This window comes from Botryllus schlosseri, chromosome 5 (genome assembly GCF_051294905.1).
Source record: "Botryllus schlosseri isolate E-star chromosome 5, Bs_hap1, whole genome shotgun sequence".
Classification (NCBI taxonomy): Eukaryota; Metazoa; Chordata; class Ascidiacea; order Stolidobranchia; family Styelidae; genus Botryllus; species Botryllus schlosseri.
Window position 1 is genome coordinate 4,693,140 of NC_137240.1, and position 20,493 is coordinate 4,713,632.

Here is a 20,493-nt window from a genome sequence, read left to right on the forward strand (position 1 = left end):
TTTTAAGTCGCCTAGCTTGTCTCCTTCTGTTGGCGATAATTGTCGCCCAACTGCTTCAAAACAGGACTGTCCACCAAAGTAGTCTAATAGGTAAATATATATATATATATATATATATATCTACCACCACGTCAAGGTTTGAGCCGGGTGCTGGATTAGGCCATATCTATTTATTGCATGTGTGCAAGGATGGACCACATCAAAACTAATTAATTCTATTGCATGCGGAGACGTGATGATTATCGGGATATGGGACTTTTCCAACAAACGCAGAAATTTGATGATGATTGACATATCTGTACGGCATCATCTTCTTGATTGGTACACGGATTTCCACGTTTATTCGCTATAATCCTTGGATAAAGCACTTAAACCAAAGAGGGGGCCCTTCGACCACCCACCCACCCGGGCTACCTCCCACCTCGTCCACCCCAAAAGCCACCACTGGATACAGCATACACATTACACACGCTATGCTTTGCTACGTTGATTTCTCATATAAAACCTGCTCTATCGCTGTATCGTTCTATTCCAACCGGTATTCATAGCGAAATTAATCCCACTTTTGAGGACGACATACGGGAAATTATTTTCGAGTTTGCAAGTTCATACCGAATAAGCAATATCTTTCGTTGCATGAAAAATACGTCGTTACTTAATGCCTAATGCAACATTCACCTTGAAGTTTTTCCATGCCGTTGCCATTTATAAACCCGCCGCCATGCAACCACACCATAACAGGCAATCCGGCTTCGTTTGTTGCATTGATTCGGGGAGCGTAGATATTCAGATATAGGCAGTCCTCGCTCATTGTGACCTCGTCGAGCACAGACCCTTGCGGGCATATTTTCGAGAAGTTTGTTGCCGAGTAGATGTCGTCCCAAGGCTCTGGTGCCGAGGGCTGCGTAAATCGGAACTCCCCTAAAGTTATCATATGTGTGTGTATATTGTATATTAGCGATGTCAATCAGAAAAGAAACAGCCGACCCTCACGGTATCTGATGGGCATCCACAACTAAATCGAAGTACCAGCGCTATTTCGCTCGCGTTTAAAGGCGATACCAATACGAAAGTATTCATTCAATGCCAGAAAATGGTTGAAAATACTACACATATTATAGGCAGATTCGAGATTCCCAAGGATATTGAGATTTTATAAAAACAATTCTATGCGGTTTGGTAAAAGTTTTCACATTTACATTTAGGTATCATGATACTTCTGATAGAGTCTGTTCAGCCATACTACTGCATGAATGCAACTTACCAATGGGTGGTTTCGCATAAGGTAGACCGAGGTATCGTTCAATTATGACTCCATTTGATTCTAAGGCATATCCACGTACGCATCCGACCTCTGTGCTTCGTACCAATGGTTCCTCGGGGCAGTTCGTAGCACGGGGGAGTTTCTGATGATTAAATGTTGTTTTTTGTGGAAAGGGAAAAACGCTTCAAATTCAAGCTTTGAGTATTGACATTTGTCAAAGGCAATTTAGCGTTTTCAAGGTTTTCAGTAAAGTATCAGTGCAGTATCCTCAAGAATTAGTGTCTTCGAAATAGTGTTGTTATATATTATTTTTCTCCATTTTTGGGCATCAATAAATATATATCCGATATTCCCTGATCTAGATGATAAAACCTACTTCTGATTCATAATTGATCCATTTCCTGTTGCTATACACTGTTCTTGTTGCATTGGAGCATAATCCCAGTGGCAAATTCCACAAATCTCTCACATGATTCTCCCAGTATTCCACAATCTCCCCCCTGCATTTGATTCATTGTCGTTTAAATGTACAGGTGTCATTGAACTGCTAAAGCTCACTCACTTGTAGTTGCTCAATAAAGCTGGGTACGTCACACTGTCGCTGGCAACGCTGGTGTTGAATTCCATTGCGTACTTGTTCGCGAGAGTGTACTCTGGCCATTCTGCGAACACGTCACCTTGGTTTGGAAAGTTTGGGTCCCTGAAATTGATGATGGAAGAGTCGTTATATTGTGGATCAGAATTGTGGCGTGTGTAGAGATGAAGATCGCAAGGCTAGACCGACTAGTTCGCGTGTGGAATATCTCATCTTTAGTGATCTATATATAGCCTTGACTCAGCAGCTCCCGATATACTCACCCAGACCAAGCGAAATTAGTCCAATGTGTCATCATCGCCAGGCTGAGTTTCCTGTCATTGTCATCAAAGTTTCTTCCCTGCGCAAAATCAATTCATACGAGCATATCTCCATATTATGAGTAGAGATTCAGTGAGCACTATATTCGTTCTGGTTTGAAAAAGTATCCATGTTTTATAGGTTACATAACAAATGCTCTGTTGCCATTAAGCATCGTTCCGCTCTCTCTTTCTATTCCTAAATTGTTCGCGAAGGTCGTCAAAAATGTGGATTTGGTCGAAGGGTCGCATATAGTTATAGCGGATAATTGGAGGCGACTTCTTTAGAAACTGCAGGCTGCATCTTCGGTACGAACGCAAAATGATTAATAACACTAAGAATAGGTGTAACCTTCGAAAATACATTCAGTCAACGTGTGGACAGCGGTTACAGTAACTATTTCACCAGTTGGTGTGACAAACTCACCCTTAAAAATGATGCAAACATATCCCAAAACAACTTTCTACTTTACAAAATTCAAAGACTAAAAAGTAAGTAGTTTTACCCAATAATGTTAAATAGAAGTGGATGTAGCCTAAAAAGATAAGCACTTGAGTAAGTGGTGCAAATAGGCAAAATCCGCTTGCGCACTCCGTAATCAGAGACCTAGTTCGTTACAGGCCACCTCTGATCTCGCCGGATTCTCTGTACCAATTAGTGTTAATGCTTACGTCAAACGGATGGCCGAAGGTGTACACCATTTCCGTGGTGTGATCAGCTTCCTTCCATTCCGGGAACACGCCAAAACGCGCCCGTTCGCTGAAACGGTACATGAACGTTCTGCCTGTCCTGAAATCGAGAATTAGACATCTCACAGTGATCCAAGTAACGAGAAACGAGTCCATACTCTGTTCATCTTGTTATGCTAGCAATTGCAAGAAATTCTCATGCAGAGTCGTAAAAAACAACAATTCGTGCTATCAAAATCAATTCGTGATCAGCTCCGTTACACCACAAAAATGCGATACAATGAAAAGATAGCAAGGTGTCGAAGCGACTAGGAGTAGTCTATGGAATCGGACACCCACCATGGCCTAGGCGATGTAAAGAGGAGGCATGCACACTGAATGAAAAGTAAAAGAAGATAGTATCGAAAAGCAAGCGACAAAAAAGTGGGGTGGCATGTCGTGGAAGGCGAGATCGATAGGTCAGGTCGTGGTCCGGTAATCTTGAGGATGGACTAGTATTTATTTAGTGGTAAATGCTTGTATTCCGACTTGAATGTGGACAATGGACATGCGTTACCTATGCTCGTCGCCCATTTTAGAGAGCACGGCGTTGTACTGACGTAAAGTTTTAAGGGGGTAAGGTACTCCCAGATCATCAAAATTTTTCATAATTTTTTTATTGCAGAATTACAAAGTATGAGACTAGCTGTTTCCAAAACTGTAATCATCTTGTATGATTCCAAGCTATAAGTAGGTTAAAATTCCATTTAAAATCTCTCATTTTCGTAAAAATTCCAGACCCACACCCCTCCATATTGTTAGCCAGCTCAAAATTGTCACTAAAGACCACACATCCTTATAATTTAAACAGTTATTACAAAGAGCCATATCTGTAATCACTCAAGCATGAATATCATAACATTCTCTGGCAGCCAAAGCCGTTGTAAAGCACTCACAAAACACTGTTATTAGCTACCCTGTTGTCGGTGGCTGATTTTGAATTATTTTACTTATCAAGATAATATTGTGAGAAAACTGATAGTTAGTTGTGATTTTACAATGGGCGGGACAAAGATAACAACAAAACAGGCATTTGACCAGAGAAGGAGAAAATATTATGATAAAGTCATTCGAGAAAAGTTTGGAACTTTTATCCGCTTTGAAGTCTGATGGTGGTGGATGGAATTCAGAGGAAACCTTTTTCCTAGCAAGTCATGCATTATGCAGTTATTCAATGTATTGTGACTTGCCCTGACACAACAGGCAGGGGCTATTGGCAAAATATCCAGCAAGGCTTTGCCACAGAGATTAGCATCGGCGTGTCGTGCTGCAAGAAAGAAATTTTTCGTTGGTTCGCCTCGTCAAAAGAGATGATGTTGAACTGGAAGGCAAAAAGCATTGTCATCGCCAGATCAAGACCAAAGTGGAGCCAGTAATATCATGCTGCCATCGTAAATGGTGCACCAGATGCACAGGAAGCATCGAGGAAGTGTGGGCAATACTGATGCCCAACAGCTCAACTCCAGAAGAACCGATGCATGACAATTGTGATGGAAAGAGGTGCTTTTATTTGAAGGCAAAACTTGAAGATGCTACTGATCTAATCCGCCAGTATCCGCTGACATCCAAAATGTATCAAACGGTCAAACCTGACTTCAAGGACCTTGCAAGTATTGAGCTTTTTTCAAAGTGCATGACCTTGCAAATGCAGAATGCTATAAAGGGTTATGCAACTATAATTAGTATTGGAGTGTCATGATGAAATTGATGCTAAAAATTCTATGTTTGAAAGATCACTGGGGAAATATGGGTGTAGTATCTTCACTCACACTACCTGCAATCGGTATTTTGACAATGTCGCAGTATTCTTGATATGTTGTTTCATCTTTACAACATCTAACTGATGTCCAATTCAAGGTTTGTAAATTTTTCGAATCTGGTATAGCAGTTTTGAGTAAAAATCATCAAATCACTCATACTTTTTATGACTGATTTTACATTTAGGCACATTCAATTGTCTTCAAATTTGGCAATGTACTGATTAAAGCATGCCTGTACCATTTAAAAGCAACAGATTTCAAATACCTGCTCTACTTTTTCAATAAAATATTTTTCAATTTTCAAAGTTGATTTTCTCCTATTTCTAGTTTTTGTTAATATGGTGTCACAGGGACAGGGAATTTTGATATCAGAAGACCTTCAATCCTGATCAAACTTGGCTCATTACAAGCAGTAGAACTGTTCTACCTGCTGAAACTATTGTTTCTTCTATAAGAGTTTTAGTGTACTTACTTTGCTACTTATGATCTGAATTTTATGAAAAAAAATCGAAAATTCGGCACCGTACCAGTACCAAACACATATTTCGTATTTTTTTTCGAAAAATCGGAAGTTTCAAGCGTTTCAGCAGGTGCTTAGAGGCCTCAGGACACTTTATGAAGCATTGTTTAGGATCTCTCGGCATCCATCGAAGAGACAGGCGTTTCCCCGTGCTAACCGTCCGATTCACCAATCTCCCCCCCAATTCGGGCCCAAGGAATTATTGTAAAATGCTAAAATTTTTACAGTGTATGAAGTTGAGTATAAATAGTTTACATACCAATTTTTGAGAATCTAGGATTAACTGTTCATGAAATATCGCAATTTGAAAAATTTGTGAGTCTAGCAGTACCTTACCCCCTTAAAACGTGGTTGTTAAACTGTGTGGCCTATTTTATCTAGACATAGAATTCATGCGGTCCGCGGCCTCTACGAAATTTGAAAAAGTTTTGAGTGGGCGACCGCTGCACTAATACCACTCTCATACCCAGGATCGTAACTGCTGCACCCCAACCCCCCTCCCAATTGGGGGGGGGGGGGCGAGCTCGAAGGGGCCCCAAAATTATTTCGCGAATTTGTTTTAGGACATGTAACATGCGACCAAGAAGTGTGCCAGAACGATCGACCTTAGCTGAGTCGCTAAACGGACACCGAATGTAGACGATAGGTAGCGGCGAACAGCGCATAGTCAATTGAGGGTCTGGAGGGTTTTGCCCCCTGAAGTTTGGTTTATCACCATAGACCAACCCCAAGACCAACGTTTTTTTTGGGGGGGGGGGGGCTGACGAAGTGCTGTTACGGCCCTGCTCATACCCATTTGCGGCAACTCTTTCATTCGCATTCCAGTAAGTCGGCACTAGAAACATGTGATCGGTGTACATGTTGACGATGGCAATCTTCGGCCAAACTAGACCTGTGTCCGACTCTGTAATAAACAGTAAACATATGTAATCAGCGGATGTGTTTGGGGCTGTGCACCATAGTAACGGGAATATGCGGTCCACTCTGCAGGAGAATAGAGTAAAAGTTTATATATCAATACCAGAGAACTGCCAGTTTTGAATGATGGTAATCGCATCTCATAGTACGGCATGGGCTTCATGGTGTCTCTTAAACAGAGCTGGACAAAGTAGACAGGTACTCAAGTAGCAGTAGGATTAACGCCGTGCATTTCTAGTCAATTTCAAGTTGAAGTAGATGCGATTTTCAATACTTGTCCATACTACTCAAAGCGAAAGTGGAATAGGAAGATTCGAGCGATTATTTTCACAAGGTATAGCTTTAGTCGCGAACTTTTGGTAGCCGATCTATGTTGCTAGTTTCAAAATTTCATTGCCAACGCAAAACGACAGGGTTGTAATGACTCCAGTCACGATTTTCTGATGACTCGACTTGACTCGGGTCATTTTCTCAAAATACGGAAATGCCTCGACTCGACTCGAGCCGACTCGAACCAAGTCATATGACTCGAGACTCAGACGTCCAAGACCGACATTTCATTGTAATTTCGAAGAGAAGTATAGTAACCACTCTCTTGGGATTTCGTCTATTGGTACTGGTCCTTGAAAATGCGACCAGAAACTGCTAAAAGTGAGGAAACTTAGTATATTATAAATCCGAACCATTCGATATCACCATGAACAGAGTTATAAAAAGTGGATTTAACAAAACTTTAACTGGAAACTGAGCAGTCAACACATTGACTTGGACTCGGACTCGAGTCGTAATACCATGACTCGGACTCGACCCTCTGCTCGATGACTTGGACTTGTTCTTGACTCGGTGATGAAGTGGAAATTACTCGACTTGACTCGAGTCAAAACTATAAAAGTGAGATTGACTGGTGACTCGGAGCCATGTGACTTGGTCACAACCCTGCAAAACGATCACTACTACGAATTGGTGCAATTTTCGAAAATCTATTCAGTTACCTTGATACGTGGGATATTTCATTCAGTCGTTATGGTACTCATTTATCGTGATGAAAACAGATCCCGAAACTATCTAGGTCACAAAATCCAAATTCGAAAATGTAACTTTTCTCAGAAAACTGTCAAGTAGAGGTGTCAAAAAGCATGACCGCTTGACCGAGTATAGTGGATGTCAGAAACACCTATTTGAGTACTCCACAAAGTCGAAGTGCTTCTTTACTGACCACATCTACTCCTAAACAGCTCTATAGATATTAGAAGAGATGATTTGAAACCAGTCGTGAAATAATTATAATTTGCTAACAATAATGTGACTGGAGAACCTTGTTATATTGCATTTAAAGGCTATAATCTTTAATCACCTTTCCAATCGATGTACTTGAATGCAACCGCGTCAGAAACGTGACCAGGTACGTTAGGAGCAAACAACGTAGAAGCCGTCATAATATCTTCTCGGGACATCGGGGCAGCTAAAAGAACAAATTGTGCGATTCACACGAGACCGCTTCATAACTCCTCTTATTAAGATGCATTGGTATATCTGAGGGTTATCATATTTTCGGATCCCCCAAAAGACCCTCTTTTGAAGTTTCAATAACAGACAACGGGAAATTTCTACAGATAATTGTGAATCTATAGATGAGTTGAGCTTTGTTTTAGTCAGCCTTCGCGGCAGTTCCAGAAAAACACAGTGTTCACGTGTAGTTTGTTTCGGGTTGACCTTTCTTAGTCTTCGCTCTTAAATCGCCTAAACCCCAGAGCAGAAAAGCGGACATTTTGGCATCCTTGGAGGACATTTTAATTTTATTGCAAAAAGCGGACAAATCCTAAAAGCGGACGTAATATGGTATCCCTAGTATATCATAGACATATACGAGAAAAAATTGGGCAAATCAAAATTTGCAGCATGCGATCATTAATTTTTGCCGAATAAGATAAATAAAGAAACTAAACCGCTGTTTTGCTATTGTGAGTGGCTTTGGGAGAAATAAGTGAAGCTAGTTTTGAGCGCTGTTGGGGCAAGAAAACATATGCCCATGTTATTCATTTCAAGCGAAAACTCTAAAAACATCTAGGCTTTCACTATTTTCACTGATTTACGGCTATAAATCATAAATTATTGCCAATATTGCTATATCGCAGAATTATAGGTTGCGTAATGTCCCGGTTTCCCTTTGGGGCGAGCCGACATTGCCGATCCATGTATCGAAGTCTTACCGTCAATAGCGATTGCTAAGAAATCCGGCAAAGCGAATAAAAATCCGTCCATGCTGTTGTGTCCAATAAGTAGGTCTTTGTCTGCCGATTCTGTCCCAAGGTTAATTGGGTCATCCGTCAGAAAGTATCCGTCGACAACTGCGGCCCAGGCATTGCTTTTTGGCTCCTATTCAATAAACAGATTCTGTCAATAAGTCGTATACGCATTATGCAAGGTTACCCAGGTATGAATAATTTGCTGACCCATCTCTGCATATAATCGGGCATATTTTTACGTGACAGAAAAAAAACATATATAATAATGCATGCACCATGGTCTCGCGAAAAAATCTTCGCCTTGTAAATTACTGATTCGCTACGCTGCCAATTTAATATTGAATTCTGTATAACCAATGTTTCTTCTCCTTGTGTGGATAATTTTGCATGTGACAGGGAGAATCGGCGCCAGGTCTGGTATTATTGTATCAACCGGGTTAGTAGATTTCTGTATTCTTGCTAATATTTTCAGTCAACTCAATGCTGCTGCCCACACGTGATTTTTCTGGATCTTCGGATATTCTTTAGGATTGGTCAGTATAAGTAAGGTCATCAGGTCATTATTATGGTTCAATTTGAGGATATTTGCTAACAAATAAAAAATCTCAATGTCGAATCACCTTCCAGTCATTGTAGAGCCCTGCCTTCGTAATGGCGTCCATGGGCTTGTTCTGTAGGCATTTGACAAGCAGCTTGTTGCTGTCAATTGGACAATCCAGACTCTGCGCAAGACGGCGAGCAGGTTGCAGCGGCTCATACGATATACTCCAAGCCGCCGGTATCGATCCACTTTCCGCTATTCCCCGCAGAAATAGGTCCTGACTCAACGGCGATGCCATATGCATTGTAACTGAACCCGCTCCAGCTGACTCTCCTGTGGTGTTCGGATAAGATGGCGTGTTGACAAATAGGCGCATTTCACATTTGATATCATGCAAGCTGCTTTACCAAATATCGTTACTCTATCAGGGTCTCCTCCAAACGCAAATATATTTTCTTTAACCCACTTGAGGGCTTCAACCTGATCCAAAAGACCTGCGTTTCCTGGCGCGTTGTCATCAAGAGTACTAAGAAATCCTGCAAATATACATATTTGAATAAAAGTTCCATGTTTTTTGATTTGTTCTTACCTAATGGTCCCAATCTATAATTGATAGTAACCCCAATGACTTTTCCTTGGTTACTGATGCGTTCCATGTCATAGTAGAACCGTAACCCGGTCCCTCTGCCCCATACAAATGCGCCGCCGTGAAGCCATACCATAACAGGTAATTGTTGGTCCCGTACAGCTGTAACACAAATAACGGCCACGTCGCTGTAAGGTTCATACTAGGTTTGCAACACGGGACATTGAAAGGTGGCAAAACTGTATTGAATTTACAAGAATGCTGTCAAATTATGATGTCAATGGTTCTAAATCTCCAGCCTTAGCTCCAAATGTGTTTTCATAGCCTTGCATGAATATCTCGTAGCGTTATAGGTGAAATTTCGTGGATTGTTTATCAAAAATCGGTATGGTTTAAGGCTGAGGTCCCCAGCCTAAGAGGAATTCCCCTGGACGTGTAATTCTACACTCTGGGGTAGAATTCGGTGATATGAAGTCCTATATGAAAAATATGTATATCCTGCAGCAGGGGTTCCCAAAAAGCAGTCAATTTACCATCAATCCCTCCTGGCACGTAAATGTTCAGAAACAGACAGTCTTCGGTTCCGTAAGATCCGTTGCGAACGAAATTAAACACGGGACACCCGTTTAGCCATTCAGTTAGTGATCGGTTTCCAGTTGCATCAAATACCCCCTCCCAACCGGTATACGGCTCGGGTCTTTTAAATCTAAGACAGAAATAGATTCGTTGATGCATGATTACACTTGCCGTGCTCCGCATATAAGTGCATACTGTTGCAATGAATACTTATCGAAAACAAGTGTCACCTGAGAAATCCTAGTGGCGGTTTTGCGAACGGAATTCGTAGAAATCTATCTAAAATGTAGTCTTTCTCTACGATGCGTACTCCGCGCACTAGACCTTTTTGAGTTGTCACAATCGGTTCGTACGGTTGGTCGGGCGTTGATACGGTCTCATTGGTGACAGGAATCGAAATTGAATCCTGAAATAGAGGAGATTACACAAACAAACTTACGATACCACTTTAGCGAAAATGCAGTACTGGCGGAGGGTCGCAGCCCTGAATTTCGCAATGGAAGAGATTCAGTTCCGGTTAGTTTGATTAATGGGAAATAGAGTTCTGTTATGTAATCCATATCTTGTTTGCATACATTCAGTCGTCTTAGCTGCCACAACTTACATTGTGCTATACGACATATATACCTGATAAATCATTTAATCGCTGAACCAAAAGTTTGTTTCTGAAAATGTCCATAGAATGATTGATTGATTGATCGTTCAGTAATTCAGTTGAGTGAAAATAAAGACTCTCTATCTCTCTCTGAAAGTAAGGCAACATCAATGACAATGATGTTTCTCGGGCTTTATGTTTGTGCTCATCTTTATTTTGCTATCCGTGTATTTTCCTACACACTATGATAATTTTTTTTGGTGGAATTTCCATTATGAAAATACATACGTCGTATCCATTCCCTTCTCCATATAATCTAAGTTCGCGGTTCCAAAATGCAACTTGATTGGATTGTAAGTGATCCTGAACAAAAGCTGTTGTGTTCTCGGTCGTATTCCCATCTCCAAATTGCATGTAACTTTGAGACGGCCATTTGTACTCCGGCCATTCGACACCAGTGTTATCATTCGTAGGGTTCCTGAGAACACAGTACATCACGAAGAAATCGCTCGATCGGTTGGACTATAAATAAAATGACAGGATTATAACAAGAAGTTACCCGGTTTTCGCAAAGTTTGTCCAGTAGGTCATCATCTCAATGCTAATTTGCCGATCTGCGTTTGTCACACCAGGCAGGCTGAGTGGCTGTCCTAATACGTACGCGAGGTCGTCATTGTGCGAAGCTCCGTACACAATGTCAGCGGACGGGTAAGCTACACGAAATCAGAAGGTAATCTTATTCTGGCTATTTTTACATGCGGAATTTTATGCACTGCAATCGTTGATTGTGATACGAATATTCGTAATATGACTGTATGCATCTGGTCATGGTTTCTTGAACGGCTTGCAACTGTATTAGTGATAGAAGTCGTTACATGACAATGTGTAAATCTTTTAAAGATTTGAACGATACCGGTACTCACCTAGACGAGCGTCAACCATCCTCTGGCTGGGTTTATGCGCAAAAAGATAGTAGTACGCTGTTGAGTTGAGGAATGTGTTGGAGGATGCAACGTGCGTCATGTTGATCGTTGGGGCGAGGTACTGAAAGTCTCTACTGACGTCGAATGAAAGGTATTGCCAATCCAAGGCGCTGTATCCCGACGTAGGCTGGGTTGCTTGGTCAATGTAATTGAATAGGACCGCTTCGGCCATCTAGCGTATGAAAATATATGGCTTTAGGGTTTAATGTTTCAAATTGCTCAATGCCTCATGATTTTTGATTATTGTAAAACGATACCTCGAGTCAAGCGAAACGCCAAATACTTCATTTGTCCGTATCAGACTGGAAAAGTTATCCACTCCTCAGTTAATTGATATAAACGCTTGAAACTTGATATGAAAGCAATACTGCTAAATTGAAAGAGGTCATTCGGGTGGTTGGTTGTATTTACACAATATATACCTTGATGTATGCGATACATTTCAGTTTTCATTTTATAGTAATGCGATATAATACAATTAAGACAGGACTCTATTCAATGCTCTTTCCTCTTGAGAATTGCTTGCATACTACAGCGTCCAGCATTAGCGTAACTAGTCTACCTGTATCAAGTTCTCAACATCAACTGTTTACTCATTCAACAAATATTTATATATACTTTGCTACAATACGAATTCTTCGGATTACAGGTTAAACATGTGGTACAATATGCAATATTTTGGTGCATGACTCGGTCGTGATTCAACTATATTGCAGACATCAGAAATCCATGCAACTGCGTATCGGTCAAGGGCGACTTGCAAGAAGCCACGAAGAATATGCGCGCAGTTTCTCTGCTCTGTACCTGTAATAACTATTTCGCTACAAAGCATCTATATCTCAGTAAATCCATATTTTGACCCGGGTAATGACGTTCTGGCGAGAGGTAAATTAAAAATGTAGGGTCACGGTTCATAGAGTCCCTCAAGTGTATTATCATTTTTATTAATCATTTGATTTAAAAACAACTACGTTCCAACTACGTTAACTATTATCCAATATAGTGTGTAATACACGTCGATGGTCGTGTTGCTGTTGGCCCCAACTAAACACCGAGAAAGACATATGAACGCCGAGTCTCCTTCATATATGTTACACAAACAGATGTAAATCGCGCCTGTGTATAAATTTACGGTGAAATTTTTTAATATATGTACTATGAGAACTCAAGGTGAATGTCGTCTTGCAGACGCACATCCGTCTAATCGTATGTGAGAAATAAATATTTAGCTGTGGTTTGTAGAAGCTTGTCGCGTGGTACCCTTTCAGAATCTTCGAAATGATCACTTAGCAGCGTGCCGACGTAATTGAGGAATCCATCTTGATTTTGGATATCTTTGATCAGATCGTAGTCTTGCGCAGTCTCGAAGTCGGTCACTCCGAGAAGATACTCGTACCTGCAAATCGTCGTTAGGTCACTATAATTGTAGCTGAGGGGCATCGTTGCCTATATTATCGTGTGAGCCAAAATTATCATTAACTGGGGAAATGTCTGTTCAAGAAAATTGTTTCGCTCCAGTTCAGAGGAACGACACATTACACTGCTTTTGGTCAGAGTATATTCAGCTGCGTAAAGTTGGGAGATTCAGCAGTTCAGACATGCAGCATATTCGTGTCTGATATCTAACAACACTTGTGAACGATTTACTGATCTCTTCCGTCGACGATTACGAGTATTGTGGCTCATAGAGGCAATAACAACTTGTTACAAACGTCGGCCGTCGGGCTCTCGCTAACCTTTGGCTTAGCTGTGATATCAGGGTTTGATCCGAGACCATCACATCTGGAATATCTGGAATGTAAGAACCGTCTACCGTAGGAACAAACGGCCAATCCACTCCTTCTGGTCTTTCTCGTTGCATCCTAACAATGTCCTGAACAATAAATACTCGTGTGAATGCAATCCATCAGTAAATTCCCATTTTCTCGTTTCGACTTAAATAAAACCGCAGGAAGCTGTGATCACAAGTATATAGTCCCTCACTCCGATATTGAGAATATAATGCTTTTCGCGTATCTTGTTGACTTTAGGCTTTCCAATTGGCGTTGCGTGCGACTAGGGCATTTGTTCTTCTATAGTTTGGAAACCCATACATATGTTTAATTATATTGAGTATTATCCTAGTGTTGCATCTAATATCCAAGGCCGTTTCCACCGATTGCATTTATGGAATAGGATATCGGCTTAGATTACATCAAATTACGCTTTTCGATTACTCCACCTACACGGATAATGTTCGTTGGTGCCACAGATTCTCATCAAAGACCAGGCATACAGTTGAGATTCTCGTCGCGGAGTTATTATTATTATTGTTATTATAATAATGTAACGCAAGGAATCGCAGAAAGGATGATTCGTGCGTTCATTTCAACTATAGTATTCCCTTTTAAATTGAAATGAAATCACACAACTAGAGCGTGTTCATCAGCATTCGATCCCATAAGTATGCTCATGATTGCTATAGCGATGATCGTAAGGCGATGATATACTCACGTCTACGTCAGCCGATCGCAAGCATTCCAATCCTAGAGCAGTAGAATATGAAGGACATCCGACATTGTCAATCAACTGCATTGCGTAATATCTCGGAGACGTTTGAAATCCCCACCGGCAAAACGGACTCCCACTCTGACCAATCACCCTTAAAAGCAAATCGAATATGTTAGCATATTTCGCAGTTCTGCAAGAGTCTATAGCGCTTATGTAGGATTGTAGACCTAAATTAAACTTTGTACCTATGAAAGAGTTTTCTATCGCCATGATTCTGTGGTGAGAGAGCATGTAACATTGTTGAAACCCCACCCGCACCGGAGCCGAATATGGTAACACGATCCGGGTCGCCTTGAAAGTTATAGATATTGTCCTGTACCCATTCCAACACAGCCTTTTGGTCAAGCAATCCGTAGTTCCCGGTGGCTTGATTGTCGCCTGTGTAATGTTAACGGTGTACAAATTGGTTGCATTGGAATTTTCATGACGGTCAGTCCGTGAATTGTGGTATTGATCAGGTTTGCTGACCGAAGTATGTCAGTCCGTCTGCACGGCCCTATTTGCTTACAAAATTACTTAAGTGGTCTCGTAAAACACCTCAGTTTGTAGCTGATCACTCGCGATTCAACAACTGCTACAACTAGAGACGGTATCATACGTTGGTGGTGGGCCCCCCATAGGGTTATAAACTAAAGTTATGGGGGGGGGGGCTTCGTCCCCCATACCCCCACCATAGGTTATACGTTTTTGCCGCTACTTATCAGCGAAATTATGGTACTCTTTAATGAGTCAGCTTATATCGCTAAAACGGGCGAAGTGCGAAAATTGTCTATAATTCATGATTGAATCGGTCAATATGATCGGGTATTGCATATATACTGCTATCAATTTTTTTTATCCTCTCTCTGCTCAAGTAATCAGATTTACCGGTAGAGCTGAGTGTCTTGCATGAGGTAGAGACCGTAAATAATAATTAAACATCTTCAGGTGGACCGTTGGTATACCGACTTCGCTGCATGGTGTTATTTCGTGACCTCCTATCACGGTGTCAAAACATCAACAGATGAAAAGATATTGAAATCGCCCAAACGTACTAAACTATAAAAGATGCACACGATTTCAATTTGTTATTTCTTCACTGGCAAATTATTCCCCCCCTGCGGGACAGTGTTGGGATGACTCGAGTCATGAATTGACTCGAGCCAGACTCGAGTCACCTTTTTCGTATGACTTGACTTGACTCGAGTCACTTTGCCAATATGACTTGACTTGACATGACTCGACGTATCAGAAATCTGGATTGACTTGTGACTCGGAGCAAAATTCACGAGTCAATTTCAAGTCATCAAGTAATCGGTGTCGATAAAAATCACGGTATCTTGCATATGTTCGGATCGTTCGCAAAACGCTGGTATAACCCGTGTGAGCGAATAATCATTCAATGAACGCGCGTTTCACTGAGCCTCAATTGTTCTCTCACAAATATATTGACCTAACGAAGTGATCGAAGCTTACAGCTCACGATGACGTAAACTAGTCGTAGAGTAATAAAATAACAAAATGTCTCGAGTCTCCTCCAAAAATCGAGTGACTTGACTTGACTCGAGTCACCCTCGCAAATAGATTGACTTGACTTGCCTCGAGTCAAAATGTGGAATGACTCGAAATGACTCGTGACTCGAAGGTAGTGACTTGATCCCAATACTGCTGCGACATAGGGGATCCTATCCTCGTTGACCTGGTTTGCGTTTCTATGAAAATCAAAACAATGGATTTACTGACCTGTGTTTAGGAAGCCCAATGCGCCTAGTCTGTAATTGAAAGTCACGACTATGACGTCACCTTGCCTTGCTAACAATGATCCATCGTACGAGCTGCCGTCACTTTCCCTGAATGATACCATTATTATATTACACATGAAGTCCTGCGTGTGTCTTGACACACGACAAACCCCTGAGACTGGCTTTGTGAACCCTGGAGTCCGTTTGATCCCCGGTTAAGAACCATCGGGATAACGGATTATTTTGTGACATCAATCAGTCGTGGCATTCCAGTCTCATATTCTAATTATGAAAATAAATATCAACTAAATGACTACAGTACGCCTAACTATAGGCACCAGATTGCATTTGGTAAATAGGTTATTGAAATTGTATGACGGTAACATCTATGTACGTCTAAAATGAGTGCATGGGTTTGGTAGTGTCACAAGTAAACTATATCTTTATAGCGATATAACTCTATAACTGCAAGTGTCAAGTAAAACGCATCCGCAGATTAATTTTCGGTTGGCACTAGCACATGGCCTCGTGATCACGGTTTTCGGAGTTATGCAGGCTAACAAATGTTTTCACGACGATGTAATCAAACCTATACCGTAACACAGCGCCGAAGTAACGAGCTATTTTGCAATGTTCGGCATCTTGTTAGGTAAGATTGTAATGTATCGACCATATAATTTAGGTAATCTTAGTTATAGCTACCTACTTATAAAGGAAACGAATGAAATCCATCTCAAATTGGGCTATCAGTCACACTGATCCCAAAAATGTAAATTGCAGTTTAGTCAGGGTTGGAACCGCTTAAAAATTGAAAATTGCAGATTGAAAATCAACATTGTTCCGAACAATTGACGCGCGTGAAACAACGAGGCATTGACAGTAGTTTTAATTGCGCAGTAACAAGCGTCTGGTCGATACATCACGATTGCGCGATTTCAAATTGGTAAATACCACTCTCATCATTCTTGCAACCAACTAGGGCCTATGTTACTTTTCATCGTTTTCATATCTACCATACTCGCGTAGGACTAATTGCCAAAATATCTTGTAACCAACAGCACCAGTACACCGGAGGCTTGGTCTCCTACAACACCAACGTGCTATCCCTATTAATACGACCTTTCGGTCTTTCAGTTATAGTAGCTTATATTCGCTTGTCTTGTGCATAAAGTTGTATACCTGTACTTACTGAAAACTCCCCGGATGGATAAACACCATCACTGGATACAATTCAAACATCGGGGTCCTTGGAACGTAAATATTCAGGAACAAACAATCCTCTTCCCCTAACACTCGACGCGTTGCTTCGCGATATTGAGGGCATAACGACCTCGGGTATGTAGCGTTCCATACTTCTCCGCTATCCCGCCAAGAAGGGTACGGAATAGGGGCTTTCCATCGTAGCTCCCCAACTGGGGGAGAAGCGTAAGGTACTCCCAAATATTCTTCAATTTGCGTTATCGTACGAACCGTTCCTAATATCTTCCCGGTTGTCGTGTTTTTCACGATTTCAAAGTCGGCTTGACTAGGTCCGGCTAAGCACAGTACGAGACAACTGAGGGCTTGAATATTCATAACTGTTGGGTGTTGGTGCTCGCCGCTCAGTGCATAGTGATTTAGTTCAAGCTGTAAAAGTTTGAGATTTATGCTGTGAAATATTTCGAGTAGCCTATTGCGATCAGTGATCTTCGCATAAATCTAATTTACGCACGCCAGACTAATTGATATCGTACATACGTATATGGGATAATTTATAGGAAATAGTAAAACTCGGAATCTTCTTCACATTGCGTAAGGTTCAGATCACGATTGCAGGTGAGTCATAACTGAAATAGATGGTTGTAGCTTGTAGGTAGAGTGTAGAGTTGAAATATAGAGCAATCCGGAGCACACAAGTGGTAACCATCTACTTTTCGATTACCCTGATGACATCTTTTCATTGGGTATATCTAGGCTTACCATACGTCCTCTTTTAAGAGGATTTGTCCTCTTTTTTGACTTTTTTGAAAGTGTCCTCGGAGAACGCCCTTTTGTCCTCTTTTTTGAGATTTTGTCGCGAGTGATATGCCGCAAATTAGCACAGAAGTGACGCTCCGGCGGGTATTTCGGAGTGAAAAACGGTGAATTTAGCTCTGCGCGAAAAGATGACCTTTTTTTTTAGTCATCCACCTGGCAATGTGTAGAGAAAAACGGTATTTTGAGCTCTGAGCGGAAAGATGACACCTTTTTTTTTTTTTTAGTCAACCGATCACAAAATGTGAAAAATTCACCGGTTTTTGAGAATTTCTACTCAGGTTTTGCAAGTCTGACATTTCTGAAAAAGTGTCCTCTTTTTAGATTTCCAAAATATGGTAAGCCTAATATATCAAATCTCATTCCCCTGTTTATTTAAATCGCGATGTTCAATGCATCTCAAAATATCCCGAAACTTATGTCCTTACACCGTCATATACCTCCAAACACTGACCTGTCAACTGTATAGGCTCTGATAGTTGACTGTATATTCGATTATGCACTGATCACGAGACGTCAGCTGCGCCACGGTATACACCACAACATGATTTAGTTGAATACAAACAGTAGTGATTGCCATGCATCATATGTTTGCGAAGTGCTTTAGTTTGTTGCTGCCTTTCATAAAATATATATTTAAACAGACGACATAACCTGGGCGTTGATCATCAGGCTTACTCTGTCAAGTCCGCGAGTAATACTATGTGATCGGTACATGTAAATACAGCTGTCAATTGATTGGATAATTTTTGTTACGTTACACATAGTATATATATTCTGTGTCATATCTATAGCTACATCCATCTATTCGTCCACCCATTCGTTGTTAGCCTTCTTTGGGGTGGTGTATACAGTCCAGTGCTGCAGTGCAGTGTGCATTGTGCAATTGTGCATAAAGCAAAAGCTTTGCATTCATTGCTTCCATCGCAGCGTTGTGCTACGAGAATCTCGCATTGCGTCAAATGAGTGAAATTGGCCGTTATAATGCTTCATCCCGGCATAGTCCTAGTAACTGGCAATATATTCACAAGCTATGCTTGATATTTACAGCGTGCCCCGTAATCACGAGAGTTACCAAATATTGGGATAGTCGCTGACATTCGTAAAGACGCTCCGCATGTAGCAAGGCCATTATGTATTTCGTAATACGTCGATACTTGGAAACTGTAATCATAGTAACACATTGGAAATATTGCATCTCCCATGAAAGCTCCACCTTCATGTTATTCTAGTAAGAAACGAAGTGTATCAAAATAAATAAACAACGATTTCAAAATCTTCTGTTCACCCCATCAAAGTGTTAGGCTGTCAATAGAAACGATGTTCACCAAATTTGGTTCAATTCCAACCAGTGGAAGCGGAGTTATTGCCTTGGAAAAATTTGGATTATCAATAAAATAGTATTTACGGTGACCAATTCTTTAATTATTTATTATAGGCGTGCCCACCGTAAATACTATTTTATTCAAATCCAAATTCTTCGGCGGCAATGACCCCGCTACCACTCGTCGGAGTTGAGCCAAATTTGGTGAACATCGTTTCTATAGACATTAGACAACCTAACACTTTCATGGGGTGAGCAGAAAATTTTGTTCATTTATTTTTATATAATAAATAGAAACTGACTTCTCCTGTAGCAATGCGGTTTGGTGTGTAGGCTTAAATTAAGTAACCTAACGATTTTATGAAGTAGCCAGTACAATTTGAGAAAAAAAGTCATTTTTGAACACCCCTACTGTTCAGTGTTCATAGATGCTGTCCCGGTCACAAGTTCCAAGGCAATAACAGCTTGACCTCAACACCAACGATATAATTGCCTATGAAATCAACTTTCTTCATCATGGTGTCGGACTCGGTCAAAAATCTCGAAAGTTTATCAGGCTATGATGTTATCGGTCGCGTCTTGAGCTTACGAAGTTTAGTTATGGACGATGCTCGCAATTCAAGTCTACCGTTCCGTGTAGAGGGCTTAACCATCAACAGAAATCCTCTGGAATATGCATAACAGGGATCCCGGTGAAGTGATTCTACTTTCACACTAATCTATCGTCTGCAAACGCCGACCTCGGTTTACGACTTCGGCAAACAGAATTCATGACGCTGCTTGATTATCGAGGTTTGCTTTCACGGGGTGTATTGTAGACATTCGAATATGGAGTTATCGGAGCCTTCTACTTCGACGAACACCTAAATTTGTACACAGTTGAGGTGAGGCATCGCATGTTTACTGGCTACTAACGACCCGGTGATGAGTGGAGTGAGTGGCATAGTCAGACACTTTGACGAAGACTTTGACGATAGGGAATTATTGTAGGCTGTATGAGACGCATGGGGGTGTTCAAAAATGACTTTTTTCCTCAAGTTGTATCGGCTACTTGATGAAGTTGTTAGATTACCTTATCAAAGGCTGCACACCAATTTTGGTGTAATTTCAACCTATAGAGGCATTGCTATAAGAGAAAAAGGTTTCGGATTTATTTAATAAAAATAAATATATATTTTTTACTTTACTGGCTACACTATGAGATTGCTAGGTTGTCCGAAGAAGCGATACACAACAAATCTGGCTCAATTCCAACCATTACAAGCAAAGTTAT

The 20,493-nt window shown here is 41.0% G+C and overlaps 1 protein-coding gene across 1 annotated transcript in view; it reads right to left on the reverse strand.

Annotated features, from left to right (window-relative positions):
* The window catches only part of LOC145438696 (uncharacterized), a 42,111-nt gene extending 24,579 nt beyond the window's left edge, over positions 1 to 17,532 (reverse strand). The window contains exons 1-23 of the mRNA XM_080316044.1: positions 17,073 to 17,532; positions 15,885 to 15,991; positions 14,348 to 14,540; positions 14,106 to 14,253; positions 13,349 to 13,485; positions 12,873 to 13,008; positions 11,553 to 11,784; positions 11,189 to 11,342; positions 10,918 to 11,107; positions 10,265 to 10,440; positions 9,992 to 10,164; positions 9,462 to 9,620; positions 9,280 to 9,408; positions 8,952 to 9,205; positions 8,296 to 8,461; positions 7,440 to 7,547; positions 5,960 to 6,071; positions 2,831 to 2,948; positions 2,123 to 2,199; positions 1,827 to 1,964; positions 1,641 to 1,764; positions 1,265 to 1,406; positions 679 to 921 (exon numbers count right to left, since the gene is read on the reverse strand). Coding sequence (XP_080172170.1) covers positions 679 to 921; positions 1,265 to 1,406; positions 1,641 to 1,764; positions 1,827 to 1,964; positions 2,123 to 2,199; positions 2,831 to 2,948; positions 5,960 to 6,071; positions 7,440 to 7,547; positions 8,296 to 8,461; positions 8,952 to 9,205; positions 9,280 to 9,408; positions 9,462 to 9,620; positions 9,992 to 10,164; positions 10,265 to 10,440; positions 10,918 to 11,107; positions 11,189 to 11,342; positions 11,553 to 11,784; positions 12,873 to 13,008; positions 13,349 to 13,485; positions 14,106 to 14,253; positions 14,348 to 14,540; positions 15,885 to 15,991; positions 17,073 to 17,458 — 3,802 coding nt within the window. The 5' untranslated portion in view covers positions 17,459 to 17,532. The remainder of the gene's footprint in view (positions 1 to 678; positions 922 to 1,264; positions 1,407 to 1,640; positions 1,765 to 1,826; positions 1,965 to 2,122; positions 2,200 to 2,830; positions 2,949 to 5,959; positions 6,072 to 7,439; positions 7,548 to 8,295; positions 8,462 to 8,951; positions 9,206 to 9,279; positions 9,409 to 9,461; positions 9,621 to 9,991; positions 10,165 to 10,264; positions 10,441 to 10,917; positions 11,108 to 11,188; positions 11,343 to 11,552; positions 11,785 to 12,872; positions 13,009 to 13,348; positions 13,486 to 14,105; positions 14,254 to 14,347; positions 14,541 to 15,884; positions 15,992 to 17,072) is intronic.
* Positions 17,533 to 20,493: the final 2,961 nt, after the last annotated feature.